Source organism: Melopsittacus undulatus, chromosome 5 (assembly GCF_012275295.1).
Source record: "Melopsittacus undulatus isolate bMelUnd1 chromosome 5, bMelUnd1.mat.Z, whole genome shotgun sequence".
Taxonomy (NCBI): Eukaryota; Metazoa; Chordata; class Aves; order Psittaciformes; family Psittaculidae; genus Melopsittacus; species Melopsittacus undulatus.
Window position 1 is genome coordinate 36102026 of NC_047531.1, and position 17975 is coordinate 36120000.

At 43.2% G+C, this 17975-nt stretch overlaps 1 protein-coding gene across 1 annotated transcript in view; it reads right to left on the bottom strand.

Annotated features, from left to right (window-relative positions):
• The window catches only part of CAMK1D (calcium/calmodulin dependent protein kinase ID), a 217161-nt gene that overhangs the window by 71318 nt on the left and 127868 nt on the right, over nt 1-17975 (bottom strand). Inside the window, exon 3 of the mRNA XM_005143332.3 lies at nt 13128-13202. Coding sequence (XP_005143389.1) covers nt 13128-13202 — 75 coding nt within the window. The remainder of the gene's footprint in view (nt 1-13127; nt 13203-17975) is intronic.

Consider the following 17975-nt stretch of genomic DNA (forward strand, 5'->3'; position numbering starts at 1 on the left):
GAGAAGAGATTCAGAGCAGCCCTGAGAAGGACTTGGGGGTGTTGGTTGATGAGAAAATGAACATGAGCCAGCTGCAGTGTGTACTTGCAGCCCAGAAAGCCAACTGTATCCTGGGCTGCATCAAAAGGAGCATGACCAGCAGGTTGAAGGAGGTGATCCTGCCCCTCTACTCTGCTCTCGTGAGACCTCACTTGGAGTATTGTGTGCAGTTCTGGTGTCCTCAACATAAAAAGAACATGGAACTGTTGGAACAAGTCCAGAGGAGGCCACGAGGATGATCAGGGGACTGGAGCACCTCCCATATGAAAACAGGCTGAGCAAGTTGGGGCTGTTCAGCCTGGAGAAGAGAAGGCTGCGTGGAGACCTCATAGCAGCCTTCCAGTATCTGAAGGGGAGTTACAGGGATGCTGGGTAGGGACTATTCATTAGGGACTGCAGTGATAGGACAAGGGGTAACGGGTTGAAACTTAAACAGCAGAGGTTTAGACTGGATATAAGGAAGAAATTCTTTACTGTTAGGGTGGTGAGGTACTGGAATGGGTTGCCCAGGGTGGTAGTGAATGCTCCATCCCTGGCAGTGTTCAAGGCCAGGTTGGACGAAGCCTTGGGTGATACGGTTTAGTGTGAGGTGTCCCTGCCCATGGCAGGGGGGTTGGAACTGGATGATCTTGAGGTCCTTTCCAATCCTAACTATTCTATGATTCTATGATTTGCTCTGCCAGAGGCTGTCACACACCCGGAAAATCAACAAAGGAACAAAATATACCTGTGCCTGCCTCCCACCAGCATCCAAGGCATTGTATCATACTGGCTTTAGATAACCTATAGCAGAATATGAGATGAGTATCAAGTACAGTCCCCTCTGGCACATCTCTGTCTCGCTGTGGCGCTGCGGTTTTGGGGAGTAGTATGCCCAGCTGTGTGGCACGATATGGGCAAGTGGAACAGACTGAATCCAGATATGCAGCCAGGAAAGAAGCTTTCACAAGTGATAACCTACTATATGACTATCATCTGGTCACACTTAATGGCATACTCCAAGAAAAGGATATTCAGGCTAAAGAGCAGCTCTAGACTTTCAGTTAAATGTTTTTTTCTTTCTCTTTTTCTTTTCCATTTTTTTTTACCCAATCTTCAGTAGCAAAAATCTAGGCTGTTTCCCTTGCCACCCTTCAAACTAGGCAAGACAGCACCAACGTAAAGCAAAACCTCTACATAACAAATTCAGCTGCAAAACCACCTGAAGAGTGCACTTTCTGCACATGGTCCTGCCCCATGCTTCCAGGGAAACAAGCATTAATCAATGGAAAAGACCCTGGGCTGTGGTGAGATAAATATCCCCACAGATAAAGGTGGTGAGTAATCAGAGAGGTGATTTCCCTCTGCTCAGTATCACTTAATTATGATTACACTTCCCCTGTCCAGTGGCACTGGGTGTTTTGCAACATGGTGACTGTGATCTTTAGCACTGAGTATATCTAACATCACAGTCACAACAAGGAGCTTCATAACAATGGTAGGATGGGTGCTTGGCTTTGCTTTCTCCTAAAGGAATAACCCCTTTTATAGAGCTGTAAGAGATTCACGGCAGAGTTTGAACAGCAAAAGCCCTAAGGCAGAAATATATAGTTGCATGAATTTTAGTTTGCTGTCTCATAATATTAAGAATGCCAACCCCAGTTTTCAGTAGTGCTGCCTCTTTGTATGCTTACACAGGTCTTAAAATCTTAGCTCTCTGTCAGTGCATTTCAAGTTATATGACACTGTTATATAACAGTGACTTCTGTTTCATTAAAATGCTTTCTGGAGAGGGGTATCTTCTTTTTTCAGGAACACACAGACATTTAAAGGCTCCACTGTGTCTAAGGATGTCAGTGCTCCTCAGAGTATCATCAATGAGGGATGAAGAAATAGAATTAAAGAGCAGTTAAATGCTACTAACCAACAGAATAATCAGACAGAATAAACACCAAGATCCTCCAAACCATCTTCAGTACTCCAGCAAAGAAAGCCTTTTACAGCTAAGCCAGGATCACACAGCCCCAAATGGGAATTTTGTGTTGGAGAAGGGAAGAGCTGATGTAAGCATTTGGGTCTCTGAACACACTTTTCCTCCAATCCAAGGGGAAAAATAGCCTTTAGAGGCTAAGATATAACCAAGCCGCATGAATCAGAATAAAATGAGCACATGTTCTATAAATGCATCAAAGAAAGTCTTCACCAGCAGCAGTATTTTCTTTTTCTATAAAATGCTTAAAAAAAGTAAGTTTGGCTGCAGCAGAGCTAACCACTGCTTCAGAAAAAAAAAAAAACAAAACAAAATCCCCAAATCCTCCACATTTCTTTTCCATTGAATAATTTTCCAGGGAGAATGTTTGAAGCTGAAAACTATGGCATGAACTTCTGCAGTCCTATGAAAACAGTTTCTGTAAGAAGAGGTAACCACAGCACTACAAAAGTCAAAACAGGATTTCAAACAGCAACCTGTATTTCCATTAAACATTCCAGGCTTTACCACAATCCTGTTTACAGCCCTGACCCTCAGCCCAGCCACAGAAAACCATATGAACCTCCCTGGCTTTAAAAATATGCCCTACGTAGAGTTTTGGGGCAAATACAAGATAAAATGTAAAATGAGGTCTTTTCTTTCAGCATGAATGTGAATGGGACAATAATGCTTCATCATTACCTTGGTTAATGGGTTCTTCTTCTAGTAGCTGTATGCAGAACCTCTGAATAATACAATACAAACATAACTGACTCTGGAGTCTCTTACAGACTCTTGACCAGAGAAACCTACCTGACTATACTACCTAGAACAAAGGTTGGAGCTAAGATCACAGAATCACAGAATCAACTAGGTTGGAAAAGACCTTTAAGATCATCAAGTCCAACCTTCACCCAGGACTGCAAAGGATATGAAAGTGCTTGGGAAATTGAGACTATTTTTTCCACAAAATCATAACCTGTCTTCTGTTATGCACTGATATGTAACACTCGTTACAGCCTACTACTGTCCCCTTCACCACAGTCTGCACAACTTTCCTCTGGAAGAAAATTCCAGAGGGAAAAATCAACTCTTAATAATGGTTTTACCATGTAAAAAAACAGACGTGTGAATGCCAGTGTTAATTTTGCAGCTTGCTTCACTAACATGTTATTTCACTTCAAAGCTTTCCAAGTTGTTATGAAAGTGCTTTTCTGTTTAAATGAGTGGAACCATTTAATCAGAATGCCTCCACATCGTGCCTGAGAGGGATCCTACTGTATCATAATGAATTCTCATACTGTGGCATATATGGATTTAACATCTATTATCCGCCCTGCTGCAAACCTCCTTCCTCCTGAATTAAATGCCAGCTATTTAATTGATTTCAGTGCACCACAGTGTAAATTACCAGGTACTGAGAGATGCAGAACTAAATGTAAAAGACTCATTCAGTGACTATGCAAACATCAAGTAACCAGCAATAAAACTTCTGGGCAAAGCATAAAAGGAAGGTGATGGTTATCCAAAGCCAATAAAATGGAGAGAAAATTGTTAGGGCTCTAAATAGCCATCTACCTGCTGTTTGGAGAGAAAGGCCTCACTCCTGCTCTGAGGGAAGCAGGGATATTCCACAGGATTACTGGCAGATCTATAGTGCTGCCCTGTGAAATGCCTATACTAGACCAAGCTATACAACATGGGCACATATGCCCTTTGCCCAGCTGCAACAGGGAGCTCTAACTGAGGACTTAGCAAGAGAACTGACGGTGGGCTGAAGGAAGAAACATTGATGCTGCCAAAATTTACTTCTGTAAAAAAACAACCAAGACACATACTCTTTCTCTAAGGATTTGGTACTGACCCTTGCTAGGAACTGGACATTACATCAAATAGAGATATAAGATCAGAAAGTACTTGCTTGCTGTACTCAACCAGAATAGGAAAATAATGAAATAGGCTTGTTTGGTTTATGAGACCTTAATTTTTTTCTATAACTTTAAAGAATAATACATTAGAACAAGGTTCATTTGCGATTTTGGCAAAACCTCTTGTTTTCCTTATTGACAACAGCAGCTTTGCAATAATAGATACCTTAAAGAAACAATCCATTTTCACCTCAACTGTTCACATTTCTGTAAAAACAAACAACATGATAATGTGTCTGTTCAATGAAAATGTGGAAATGCATCTCCATTATCTCTTCATTCCCAAGGCTACAGGGGGAAAAAAATCACTCTGTCAGATGCAGTGCAGCACTTTGATTGAAAAAAACAATCCTCAGTGTTGCTTTGCTAATGAGTCCATACTGGGATACTTCAGACTAAGCTAACAATAATGAGTACAAGGTTTGGAGCAAGGATGCTGACAATCATCAACACCTGATGAAGGTGACTGCCTATAAGTGGTTTTGGAAATCATAATGAGAAAGTCTTTTATAGTTCCTAAAATGAAGAAGATTCTCACCATTCCTGTGCTGCTCTAGGAAGGCTGGACTGATGCCCACAGACTCTGAAACACCTCCTCCTAGCCACAGCTGAAGCCCTTACACATAAAACAGCACAAGGAAGTGTAAGGGCTGCTGTTCAGTGCTGGTCCCAGGAGAAGCTGCTGTGTTTGGAGGAGACACTGGAGCAAGAGCTGCCAGAAGTCCTGCCATAGCCAGAAAAGAAGAAGAAAAACCAAAATGTTAACAGCAGGTAGGGCCATCTGATGAGCACATTCACACTTTCAGGATTGTACACTATCCACACAAGTAAAGATGTCTAAAGTCATGTGGTGATCACTCTGAGGCCTATTAATTTGTTACCAACAAATCTGCCCATGCCCTGATCTCTACCCCAACATTAATCTTTCCTACTCTGCTCATAACCTCTCAGCCACTGGAAAAGTGGAGATACTCCTTCATATTGAACACTCACCAGCGTAACCCAGCTGATGTAATAATCTTTTCTCCCCAAAGAAATTGATGCTGGATTAATAGCTACTACCCAGCTCCCAGGGGCATGGTGCCAGGGCTCAGTTTATTGTGCGGTCAGCAGCTTGCAAAGCTCTAGTGCAAAAGTACTGAAGTACAGTGGGATTAACTCCTTTAGCCTTTTAACATGGCTGTTCAGTCAATATGCCTTCAAAGGTTTTGATAAGGCATGATTTTTTAAAGGTATTTTTTATCTATCTGTTATAATGACAGATCACACACTGACTGCATTAAGCACTAGAAATGGACTGGAACTAAAACCTGTATTGCACATGCCCAACATGCAATTTCAAAATCTGACATCCCAGCTCTGCAGTTTGGGCCCACGTCTGCAATATGTTCACATTGAAGGCTGCGATGGGACCAAGATTAATTTTCCTGAGTGCTTCTCCCACAATCATGGTCTGATGCTCCTTGTCGTGTCACACATATTCAACCCTGTTGCTGCTGTCCCACTTTGTTTTCCACATTCACTAGCTGTGCCTTCTAAAGCACCCTCCCCTCATCTCAAAAATCTCTTGTCCACAGAAGCAGCAAAAGACTTTTTTTTCAGCCACAGGTGTTGTCACTGCTATTTCTTGTTCCATTGCAGATTCACAAAGGCTTCTTTGCCCAAATCACTGTTGTTTCACTCCTCAAGCTGTGAGGAAATGAAGTCTTGCCTAAGTAAAGCCCTTGAGTGTCTGCTCAGCTGCATCAAAACCAAGCAAAGCTCCCTTGACATCTCACAAGCTCCTTCCTGGCATGGCCAGATGTACACCAGCCCTCCTGGTACTGTAGTGCTTATGTAGCATTTGCTCAAAAAAACAATTCCAAACCCAAGTAAACAATTTATCCAATAATTGATTAATACAAAATTTATGTATATTTTCTTGACCAGGAACTGGGAGACATATCTTTCCCTGGCCCATCCATTAATGTCCTAGCCAATAAACCCTGTAAGATCCATCTCCCACATACATCTACCACACATTTTAATCCTCTGCAGAATGAGGAGGTACAGGAAGCACGGGATCCAAGGCTTTTGACATTGACCCAGTGTATTTTCAATGGTTACTGAGCACTGATTCAGACTGGCTCTCATCCAAGGCAGGAATAGTGAAAATAAGGAAGAACAGAGTCTGTGTGTGTGCAGCTGAGCTCCCATCCTGTAGCACAAACCAAACTGAATCCCCTGGCTCATAGTCATTAGCTCCAGTGTTCTTCATTACTGGAGGTGTTTCTCCTGTTACCATTACTTTCATTACTAATAATGATAACAATCACACCATCTGCAGAAAAAGGTGATGCTGGGGGGCTTGAACATAAGTATTTTGTGCTGCTAAAGAACCCAGCTTGCTTTTATGATTCATGTAAATCCCATTGTGAATGCAGAGATATTTCCTTGCCTTTTGCATGATGCTTTAAAGGCACAAACACCACAAACAAGGGAATAAATCTCACGTAAGGAACGCAGTGCAACAGATCTATGTTTTGCTTTAATTAGCATCCCAAGGTGACAGTGGCTTGGTGTGCAGATCACTGTTTTGTAACAATGCGCATCCTTGCTAGACTCCTTAAGGAACCTGGCAAACACGGCACTTCCCTGCATTGTCTGTTGTTTTTCTTGGAGGCTGAGTATTTTCACTGAAATGTCACTTGCATGCCCCGTCCATGCTAGGCTGCTCTTGGAGTGTGCTCAGGCATTGGGCTTTCAAAAAACAAAGGGAATTCAGCACTTACCCAGGGCTTAGCACTCCACTTACTTGTTTACAAACATAGAGTTGAAAAGCAAAACCATAAGGAAGTAGTTCAGGTAATAAAAGTTGATGAAGATTTTGCTACAGGTTGTACCTGCTGCTGAGCTACCTCTCAAGACATTACAGGATTATAAGGTAGATGTGTGTGGTGGTGGAGAGTTGATAAACAGCAGGAATGGGGCACTGGGACTCTGAGCATGTAAACCTCTCTCCTTGGTACGTGACCTGCACCCAGCAGAAAGGACCCCCATCATCTTGGCTCTTCTGAGATGGGAATCATCTGTGTGATTCAGGAGAGTTAAGATGCCAAAAACCCCAAGGTCAGAGGCTTAGGCTCATTTTGGGCTGGGTTTTTTTTACAAAGGTAGGGAGAAGCACGTCAGGGTAGGCTGAACTGGGCAGCTCACCCTAAAAGCTTGTTCTCAGCAGAGATGTCTAAGCCTCAAAAGACCTCACACAGGGGAACTACTCTGGTTTGCTTGGAGAATCAGAAACATCAGTTGACAGGATATGGGTAAAGCAACCCTCTTATGAGACAATCAGACCCACTCTTTGGGAGCACACTCCCCAAACAGGTGGAAAGTTATACCAGGCTGGCAGTAGGTTTCCACTTTCTTTAAGTAGATCCTGGAATGAATAGGAATTCCTCTGGATTTGGCACTATCCTTGACTGTGAAAAAAACAAGTGCAAAGAAACTCAGAGGTGGGTGTTCAAATTCAATCACTAGTTACATAGCTACATGCCTTCCAGCACTGCTCCTGTAATCTTTCCCCAATTGAATAGTTTTGTCACCTTCAGGAGGAATTACAGAAATAAGGCTTCCAGCACAGCAGGTTAAAATTGCAGCCTGGAAGATTTAGCTATTAGGAAACGCTCCATACCCATAAGGATGTTAAGCAATGGTGTCAATTCCCTGGGGAGATTGTGACTAGAGGTTTTTAACAACAGGTTAGTAAAACATCTGCTAAGGCACAGGCAGCATATCCTGCCCTGAGACAGGCAGATGGGTTCCATTAGTTTTGGAGGTGCATTTTAGACCTGTTCTCAGCCTGTTTTCCAAAGGCAGTGAGGCAATGGCTCTCCATCCCAGTTTGCCAGCCCTCAGTAATTTCTGACCCACTAAGTGAACTTCAACCAACTTTGACAGAAGAGTAGAGACAGCAAAAATATTAAGTTCCTACATATTTTAAGCAACTATGGATAAATAAAAGAGAACAAGGAAATTAATGTCTTCATCTATTTTGTCACCCCATATCCTTCCAGAGAGGCAACAGCCCCAGTTCTTGCAGCTTTCACTAGCACAGGGTACACACATATCTGCAGGAACTAAACTTTGCTGTTTCACGCTTCAATGCAGGAGAACAATATGGATGAAGTCAGAGTTGAGATTTGGAAATCTACTTTGGCCTGCTCAGACAGCACATTTAGAAACAGCATTTGCAAATGGTTCTGTAACATTCATACAGAAAAGACTACAGGCCTGTCCATGGTGCCAGGGAAGGAGATGGAACAGATCACCTCAGGGGCCATCAAACATCATGTACAGGACAACCAGGTGATCAAGCCCAGTCAGCATGGGTTGTAAAAGGCAGGTCCTGCTTGACTAACCTGGTCGTCTTCTATGACAAGGTGACCTGCTTAGTGGATGAGCAAAAGGCTGTGGATGTTGTCTACCTGGACTTTAGCAAAGCCTGTGACACTGTTTCTCACGGCATTCTCCTGGAGAAGCTGGCTGATCATGGTGTGTGGTGCTTGCTGTGTAAAAAACTGGCTGGATGGCTGAGCCCAAAGAGTGGTGGTGAATGGAGTTAAATCCAGTTGGTCACAAGTGGTGTTCCCCAGAGCTCAGTACTGGGGCCAGTTCTGTTTAACGTCTTTATCAATTATCTGGATGAGGGGATCGAGTGCACCCTCAGTAAAGTTTGCAGATGACACCAAGCTGGGTGGAAGCATTGACCTGCTGGAAGGTAGGAAGGTTCTGCAGAGGGATCTGGACAGGCTGGACAGATGGGCTGTGGCCAATGGTATGAGGTTCAACAAGGCAAAGTGCCAGGTCCTTAAACTGGGTCACAACAACTCATGCAATGCAACAGGCTTGGGGAAGAGTGGCTGGAAAGGTGCTCAGCGGAAAAGGACCAGGGAGCATGGCTGAACATAAGTAGCTTTTCCCCAGGCAGCCAAGAAGGCCAACAGTATTGTGGCCTTTATCAGCAATAGCATAGCCAGCAGGACTAGAGCAGTGATCATCACCCTGTACTGGGCACTGGTGAAGCTGCACCTAAAATCCTGTGTTCAGCTCTGGGAGGTGCTGGAGCAGAGCCAGAGAAGGACAACAGAGCTGGTGCAGGGCCTGGAGCACGATGGGGAACGGGTGAGGGACCTGGGGGGTTCAGGCTGGAGAAGAGAAGGCTCAGGGGGGACCTGATGGCTCCCTGCAACTGCCTGACAGGAGGATGAAGCCAGGAGGGGGCTGGGCTCTGCTCCCAAGGAACAAGGGATGGGACAAGAGTAAATGGCCTCAAGTTGTGCCAGGGGAGGTTTAGGTTGGGTATTGTGCCTTCACCACAAGGGCTGTCAAGCACTGAACATGCTGCTCAGGGAAGTGGTGGAGTCAACCTGGACATGGTTTAGTGGTGGTGCTGGTAGTGCTGGGTTTACCATTGAGCTTGAGGATCTTAAAGATCTTTTTCCAACCTAAACAATTATACGATTCTATGTGTTTTTGTAAATTCAATTTTATGCATCATTTTCCAGCAGGCAGAAAATGAATCATCAATACCCAAGGAGGCTGATTATGCCAATGAAATATTAATATCTGACAATACTAGTCACAAGAAGTTATCAGGATATTTCCCTATACTGATGTCATGAAGCAAGGAAGGTAGCTTAGAATATACAGGCAGGGAGTTCTTATTCATAGCCACCAAAAATCCCGTAACTGCTCATCAACAGCAAAGCTTACTATCATACCAAGACGCAGTTCAACAAAATATCTGTTTCTGAAAGCACTTTATTTCCCTCCATCTTCTACAATATTCCTGTGCAAATTCCACCCAGCATCCACAAAGAATAAAACTTTCAGAATATTCTGTTTGTCTTCGTTGCCTGTGTAGGCCTTACCACAGGAATATAGGAAATCCAAGCTTGCAAAGGAATAGGTGTTTTCTTGGTTTGAAAGCACATCATCCTAATAGAAATATGGCAAAATCTAAATGTTCCACAGTACTTTCCTATATTGCCTGTAAAATTTTAGCAGAATCATCATAGGACAGGCAAAGATTATTCTACATCTGTGTTCTGCTTTGTAGCTGCACCATTAACTCCACCTCATACCAAAGCTGAGCAATACTGCTTGGAGCAAAAAACCACATGGAGTTGTCCATAACCTTGCCAAACTTAAGAGGTTCTGGGTTTCAACATCCTGTATTTTGGGAAAATAAACTAAAAATGGCCCAGCCATTTCTAAGGAACAGGTTAATGATCTGAGATAGCACATGAAATCATGAGTTGTCAAATCTGGGCATCTCCAAGATGGAGTTCTGGTCTACCTTTCAGTGAGAGGATTGTCCCAGTTCAGTTTTGTGGTGGCTTGTATACAATGTATGTTACAAGAAGGTGATGTAACCAAAACTGGAGTTCTGATTTCCCCAATAATGTGGCAAGGGAACACAGGACAGATTCACCAACTGCTATATATCCCTGGGAAAGCTCCTAGAGGGACTGTCAGCAATAAATTGACTGTCAAGCAGACACGGACAGCTGCCTCTTCACCTCCAGCTCCAGCACAGACACTGATACCTGTGCTTGTCCATATCGTTGACAGAATAAATGAGGTGCAATATTTATCCTTTAGGTTGGCCTGCTAACAAGCATGTACCAGATGGCAAACATAAACAGAGAGGCTTGGTCTACTTCCAAAAGCCTTCTCCTTTTGAGAAGCTGAGGGGCTGTAATGTGGATTTTCCACAAGGAGTGTTCTAAAGGCTGGTAATGAAAATGCCATCCATGCAACAAAAAAATCCCCTTTGGGAAACATTAGTTAGTGCCCACTTAGCAGGCAATGAGCCAGGGAGAAGGGCATATACATTTGAGATTTGTTGTGCCCATGATACTGATCTAGGATTAGCGGCCCTAGGATAGGATTAGTGGCCCTAATTTTATCCCCCTCTTTTTTAAAGCTAAATGCTCCTTCCTTAAAGCTGCTTGATCAGAACCCCTTCCACTTCATATCAAACCCCAGTTTAAAATGTAGGAAACTTGTCTTGTTTAGGAGAAATAAACAAAAATGAGAAGCTAAAAACCCCATGTGGAATCTAATAATAAATAGGGCAGAGATGTAAGCAAATAGATACCACATGCTATGCAATGGTTCACAGCTATTGTATCAACAAGTTAATGTTACCTTGGAAACAAGAGATTATCCATGCATGCCTCCTCCTAAACGGAAGCCAGGAAAGGAGGCATGCAGAACTGGTTTTGAGTCTTCTGGACTTCACAGGGTTGCCACCCAACTGTTGATGCCAATTGATCCCAATCCCAACTACTGATGAAAATTCAAAGGCAGTGTAGAGGTTGCACCATCCTTAATGCAACATCCACATCGATGAGGATGAGTACTTGGTCAATTTGTCCTTTTCACCTTGGGATAACAGGACCCTTTTCCAAGAAAGCCCAGAAAGGTCGTTTCCTGAAATACTCCATGCAGAGCACAGAACAACATGGTCTTGTCTGATTCGCAACAGCAAGGAGGGCTAACAGCAACAGCTTGGTACAACATCAAATGACTTTAATGAAATAAGCTTCAGCTAATAGCTGAGGCTGATTAGGAGCATGGACATACATGAGGTTCATCACTCAGGCTCTCTGCGCGAGTGGGAGTTTGTCACTGTGCTATCACTTGATTGCACTCAAGCCTGTGTCCATTTTAGACTAAAACAAGGATTTTGAGGTTTTTTCCTGCTTTTTCTTACTATGCATAGTAAAAAAAACATTGATCCTGCTCCTTGGGTGACTCAGTTCAATGCAGCTGTACACAGGGTGTCTTGGTCTACACCATAACATGAGGCACAGCTCTTTATCAGAGCCTGGGAGTGCTCAGAGCTACCACCCCGAACACTGAGGATGGGTTCTTGGCTGCTGACTTCAGCCAGGCATCTCATCCCAGTGGTCATCAGTGAAGCTCTGTCCCTTGAGAATAGCTAAATGTTTGGCCCTTGGAAAATCAGTTCACTGGGTTTACAAATACAGCTAGAACAGAAAGGGTAATTCCCTGGTGAGTGTCGGATTGTGAGCATGTAGAAATTCTTACTAATGTATATTCAGTGTCTCCTATGACTTCAGAACTACATTTCAGATAAGCCATTGATCTGGATGTAAGAAACTTAGAAAAGTGAGGGTTACACTACATTAAACAACCTAACATGTGTGAATAATAATGATTTTTTTTTCTAAAGAGATTAAACAAAAATAAGGATTAGTTAATCAACTGTGGAATTGGTACTTCCTACAACCCAGCTGGTTTGATGAAACTTGTACCACACTGATAGTCCTGTGCAAGTCCTTTTACAGCACTCTGGGTTAAAATGTAGGCCTACAAAACCAGGGCACTATTCTTCCAACATAGCCAGCAGAACAGCTTCTGATGACATCTCCATGCCTTGGTATTACTAACAATGGACAGGCATAGTCTCCCAAGGTCTTCATGTGGAGTATTAACCTCAGAGCTGCCTCTTTCAGATGCTCTCAGCTTCCTTATGGCACATCTGGCTCTTCCCAGCTGTGATTTATCCCTCTGCCCTGCCTGTCTACTTTTGTTTGAGGTGACCTTGTAACTGAAAGAGAAACAAGAGCTGGAAATCTTATTTCAGAAGGAGGGGGGACAAAAAAGCACTGTATTTGCCTATCCCCCCTCCCTGCCAGCTAGATGAGACCAGGTGAGCCATGAACCTGGTCTTTTCAGGTACACAGGGGGAAAATGGGAGAAGATGGGCTCTGGCTAGAGAGATATGTCAAGAACAACGATAATGACAATGAGACAAGAATGACGCTTTCTTGCAAATCCAGCATCCATGTACCCATGCGTATGGTGGCATCTTGGGTCACCTCTTGCTCAGTACAGAGCGGTATCTGTTGAGTCAGAGAACTGGCAACTCCATATATACAGAGCTAGATCTTATCCCTTTGATTTTTCACTCTGATCTGATTTGGGTGAGACTATTTATAAAAAAAAAACATTAATTCCCAATTTCACAACAACACAGCCCATCATAGCTGGAGATTCGTTTCTAACCACCTACTAGGGATTATTCAGACTGTTGCACACAAATACCTCTCACATAGTCCATCTTTTGGGTTAAAGAAGAAAACCAGAACAAGAAGAGCTGGCGATTTTGACACAAAAACTTCATTAGGCTCAGTACTTACAATTGCATGACCAGATATAAATGGTTTGGACTTTCATAGATGTCTTCCAGGGCAACTATATTTTCATGCTTGATCCTGAAAAAAAACACAAGATAAGGTAAGATGAAATAATGATTTTTATTTTGTTAAGTGGCTGTAAAACATGAAGCTGTTTTTAGTTAGCCACTACTTGTCAGTGCTTTATCCAACATCATAAAATACAATTTTGACCAAAGTAAACAGTGCTTCACAGTCCAGAATGCTGTTATTACGCACAGAAAATTCCTTCCTCTCTGAAGCCAAAATGTGTAAGGGTTAAATATATGGGGCATTAAAGGTTTACAGCTCCTCTGTCACATGAATGAAGATGGTGGTTAGAGACTGAAATCTCAGCAGCAAAAGAGGGTAATGGGGTCAGGGTGCAGGCTGGCAGGGAGAAGGCAGGGATTTCCTCCCATGCAGAATCTGGCACAGGGACGCAGCACCCATCCAACAGCCCCACACTCCTTCCCACCAAATTCATTCTGCTCCAATGTCACTGTTGGTCTGGATGCCTGAATTTGCCTTGAGCAGAGAGGGAACTTGCAGCATTATTAAACACCATGTACTTTCTTCGCAACAGCTCCAAGCTTCTTCACAGGTTTTCTACACCATTCACCATTCCCCCCAATCATTCCCACCAAGCCTCTTGTCAAAATGCTAGCTCTGAAGAGAAAGATCATCTCTACAAGCATACATCTAATTGACTACTAGAGCAATGCCCTTCTGGGTTTGCTCCTTCAATGCTTACAAATTATTTTCAATGGATACACTTAACTTATGTAAACCATAAAGAGATGACCAGTACAACTCCAGGGGCAGAATATTAATTACACCAATTGCAGACAATCATTTCAAAAGTGAGAGAAAGCTGGAAGTGCTAAACAGAAATCACTCATTAAACAACAGATGGACATGTTCAGAAAGAAAGTAAAAGTGCATTGTCAGCAAATGCAAAACTCTGCATGTTTCTAGGTTTGAGTAGCTTAATTAAGATTCTTAATCATGTGTCATGACCTCATCCTTAATTGTTCCAAGTGCCCTCAAGTCTATGTGATGCTAAGAGCAGAAGGTCCCCTGTGCCCAGCAGGATCTTTCCTGTAAGAATGCAGACTAATCCAATTTCCTCTGAATTCACTGGAAAGCTTATGACTGACCTGAATTAACACCCATAATCAGCCATCAAAAGCTGCATTCATATAAAGACCTTCACACACAGGAAATTTAACATCAACAATAAATGATCTCAAATATAATGCACTACAGGATGCCAAAGCAACAAATACCTGAGTAGACTCCTCACTCTACATAAATACCAGGAAAACCCCACGATATTTTAGCAAAATTTTCAGGTAGACTGCATGATAAATTAAGTTCTTACTACTGACAACAGGAAACCAATACATTGCCCACTTGGCTTTACACAACACATGCTTAAAACCACTCATTTTGTTATGCACATTTAGTGCCCAGTCCCTTAAGGGTTACAGTTAGGACAAGGGCAGTTTTGCCTTGCTTAAGTTAGTTGAATGGACCCTGAAAATCACATTTCAATCAGTCACTTTTAAGGAAAATTTGTATGTATTTATCCATTTTCCTTTATGCACATTCATTTGTGCACCTCCTACCATCATGATCAAGACAATTTTAATACAAACAATCTACCACAGTGTTATCTGTTTAAAGCCTCCAACTTAGCCTGTGGTGCGGTTTTTACCATGCACATATTAATGTTTTGCATTGCTATCTCTGAAAACCTCAGAGGTTCTCCAAACTAATCTAATTCCCTCTGAAACAGCTGCCAGCAACACCTAACTGTCACACACATGGCTAATGGGGGTGTTACCCACAAAGACAAGCAGCTAAGGGAGCAGAGGCCAGAAGAGCTCATCAGACATGCAATGCTGCATGCTGAGGGCTGCCACAAGACCCTCACCCCTTCCTGATTTGCAAACCAAATGGGCACTGCTCTGCTGTGCTCTCTGAAGGGCAGTAAACTTGCTCAGTTTTAAAGTGAAGGGTGGAGAAAAGGTTTCGTCCTACCACTGTGGGGTCCTCTGTGTTGTGCTAATCTGATTCGAAACCAGATTGCAGGACATGAGCACGTGGGATTCAGGGAGACAGCCAATATTAAGTGTAATCTGGAGAAAGGCAGCTGAAGAAGAGGAATCACCCCCTAAAGCACAAAGAGAACAATCCCCCTTAGGAACGAGGATATTTGAAAGATGATGTGTCCCTTCGGGAGGTGATGCCTGTGCACACCAGCCACCCTAATCACTGGTGGCTGCTGCACTCGAGGGGCTTGCTGAGATGCAAAGGAGGCATTTTTATACACTTTTTCTGAGCCTCCCCAGGACCAGCAAGACCTTACCATGGAGTTACACAGCACTCAATATTCCTGGTGAAATGCCCATCGCACGCTCACAAAGTGTCCTGCATAGCATTTCTCTACTGAGATGGACTATCAAATGACAAGCTATTTAAAGGAAAATGGAATTCAAGATAAAACTAAAAGTAACAGGAATCAGCTGGCGAGAAACCTGTGGTTTAGATTAAGATGTGGGTTGTGCTGCTGAAGTTGGACCATAGCAGCTATGGGCTTCCCAGCAGAGGTCACTGCAGCCAGCAGCAACCGTTCCTCCGACAAATACGTGTGCTCCTTCACTTCATGGCATGGTCGCTCACTCGCCTACAGTCCTAACACACAATAACCGACCCTTCAAGGCTGAATGCTGTTCATTACAATAACACTCCGGGGTTCAGGAAATCACGTGTGATATTGTCACAGCATGTATCAGTACCACAAAGGCCAGGGGTAACGGGACAAGTTTGACCCTCTCTCCTGCAAGCAGATTGGCAGTGCCAAGCAGGCTGGTACAGCCAAACAGACACTTCTGGCTTACACAGATGCTCGTGTACATCGAGAGTTAAGGAAATGGTCATCATGGATCAGGAGGGATTTGGGAATGGCTTAATTAAGTCCACTTTTATCCCCCTCTAGAAGCATCAAGTGAATCTCAAAGGTTCAGAGGATTCATTCTGCTAAGCCTCCAAATGCCTCCACTCAGCCTCACTGGTGATCTTGCTTAGCAGGAATACTCACTGGACTATCTGATCTCCTCAAGACCTGCTGGAGTTTACGTTTTTAGAAGGTGCTGCCCTAATTTCACAACAGGAGAAGCAGCATGCAGAAAAGCTAGATGTCCTTTTGTAATAACATGAGAGGGGGGAACAGAGGGAGCCAAGAAACCAGATCCCCTAACCCCAGAGTATTATCAAAACATGGGCTTGGTTAAAGCAAATTAAATCAAGTTATGCAAATTATTATGAACACGGAAACATCCAACTAAGGAAATCTCCCTGACCACTCTTTTAATCACCCCTTCCTTATGTTTGCTGTTTTCCCTGATGCTCTCCCTCCTTTCTGGCAAACCCCAGGGGCTGCTCACATCTCCCATACACCAATGTGTCCCCACAAATCCTCCCATCTGTGACATGGTGCCACCTTCAACTACTGCTGCTTTGTTTGTTTTCAGGAACATTCTGAGGCCATTTGACAGAAATAGGATGTTTAGAAATAAAAATACAAATAAAGAGAGGCTGACACTTCAACCAATTCGCTCAGGACTCTTCACCCTACCAGGCCCATGAGATGCTGTAATCCAGGGAACAAAGAAGAGGAAAATTAATCTAGAAGTGAGAATCGGGGAAATTTAAATATACAAAAAATATGAAGAGTGATTAATCTTGGTGAGAAACTATGAAAAGAAAGGATGGATTTACCATTTTCAGAGCAGCACTGGTTTTATGCAGGTAGACACAAGCCACAAGGTTTGATGCAACCATGCGAAATTACCAAGTCTCCCCTTCAGCTTTCCAGGTCTATCATTCTGCCCCTGAGCTTTTACAAAGGTGTCAACAACACAAATGAACAGAGGCAATGTTGCAACTGAGCAATATTTTAACATACAAGCATTTCTAGACAAGAATTAAAGGAGAAAACTGAACTGGGCAACTGATTTGAAGTGACTTTTCCAAGCATGGCAGCTGTGCAAACAAGGGCTGACAGGAGAGCATCTGATCTGCTTCAGAGCAAAGCACAGACTGGTCCCCTTTGCTTGCTGTGCAGATGTTGCACAAGAGCATTGATAGGAGAATTGTCATGTTAACCTCACTGCTACAGCATTCAGTGCTGCTGAAACACAGAAATGTTTGCCTCTGAAGAAGCTGAAACTCATCCCCGAAACAAGACCAAACTTGACCAGGAGTGGCACTTGCCCTGCATGACAGTTTCCATCATGTCAAACTGGGTGTGCTGTGGTGCTGGAGTAGTGATGAGTACATGGCGTGGCTCTCCAGTGATGCTAAATCCACCCTCACCACTGGCCTTCACAGAGCTGACACATCCTACCCACTGCCACCAGAAGAGCACAAGCCCCATAGGTCCACAACTAGCCCTAATGGGCAAAACACACTTCAATATTCATAAAATTACAGAGATAAATAGATAAATAAGTAAATAAATAAATAAATAAAATCAATATATTCCATGGGCTTTGGCTTCAGATTGCTTTTACAAAGCAAAGGATTCAAGTTGACATACAATAAGGGAAACTAAATCCTTTAATGACTGAGCTCCCTGTACCTCTTTGTTGGCTCCTGACCATCCCAAAGGCCAAGAGCTGAAAGTAAACTCGTTGGATATTGCCAAGGATCGTTAATTAGAGGGGTAGCATTCTGCAAAGATAAAAGCTGAGGACCAGATTTTGCTATTACTTTGGCTGCTGAGCTGCTAGGAGAGCATGTTAAATACCCCGGCTGCAAAGGCAT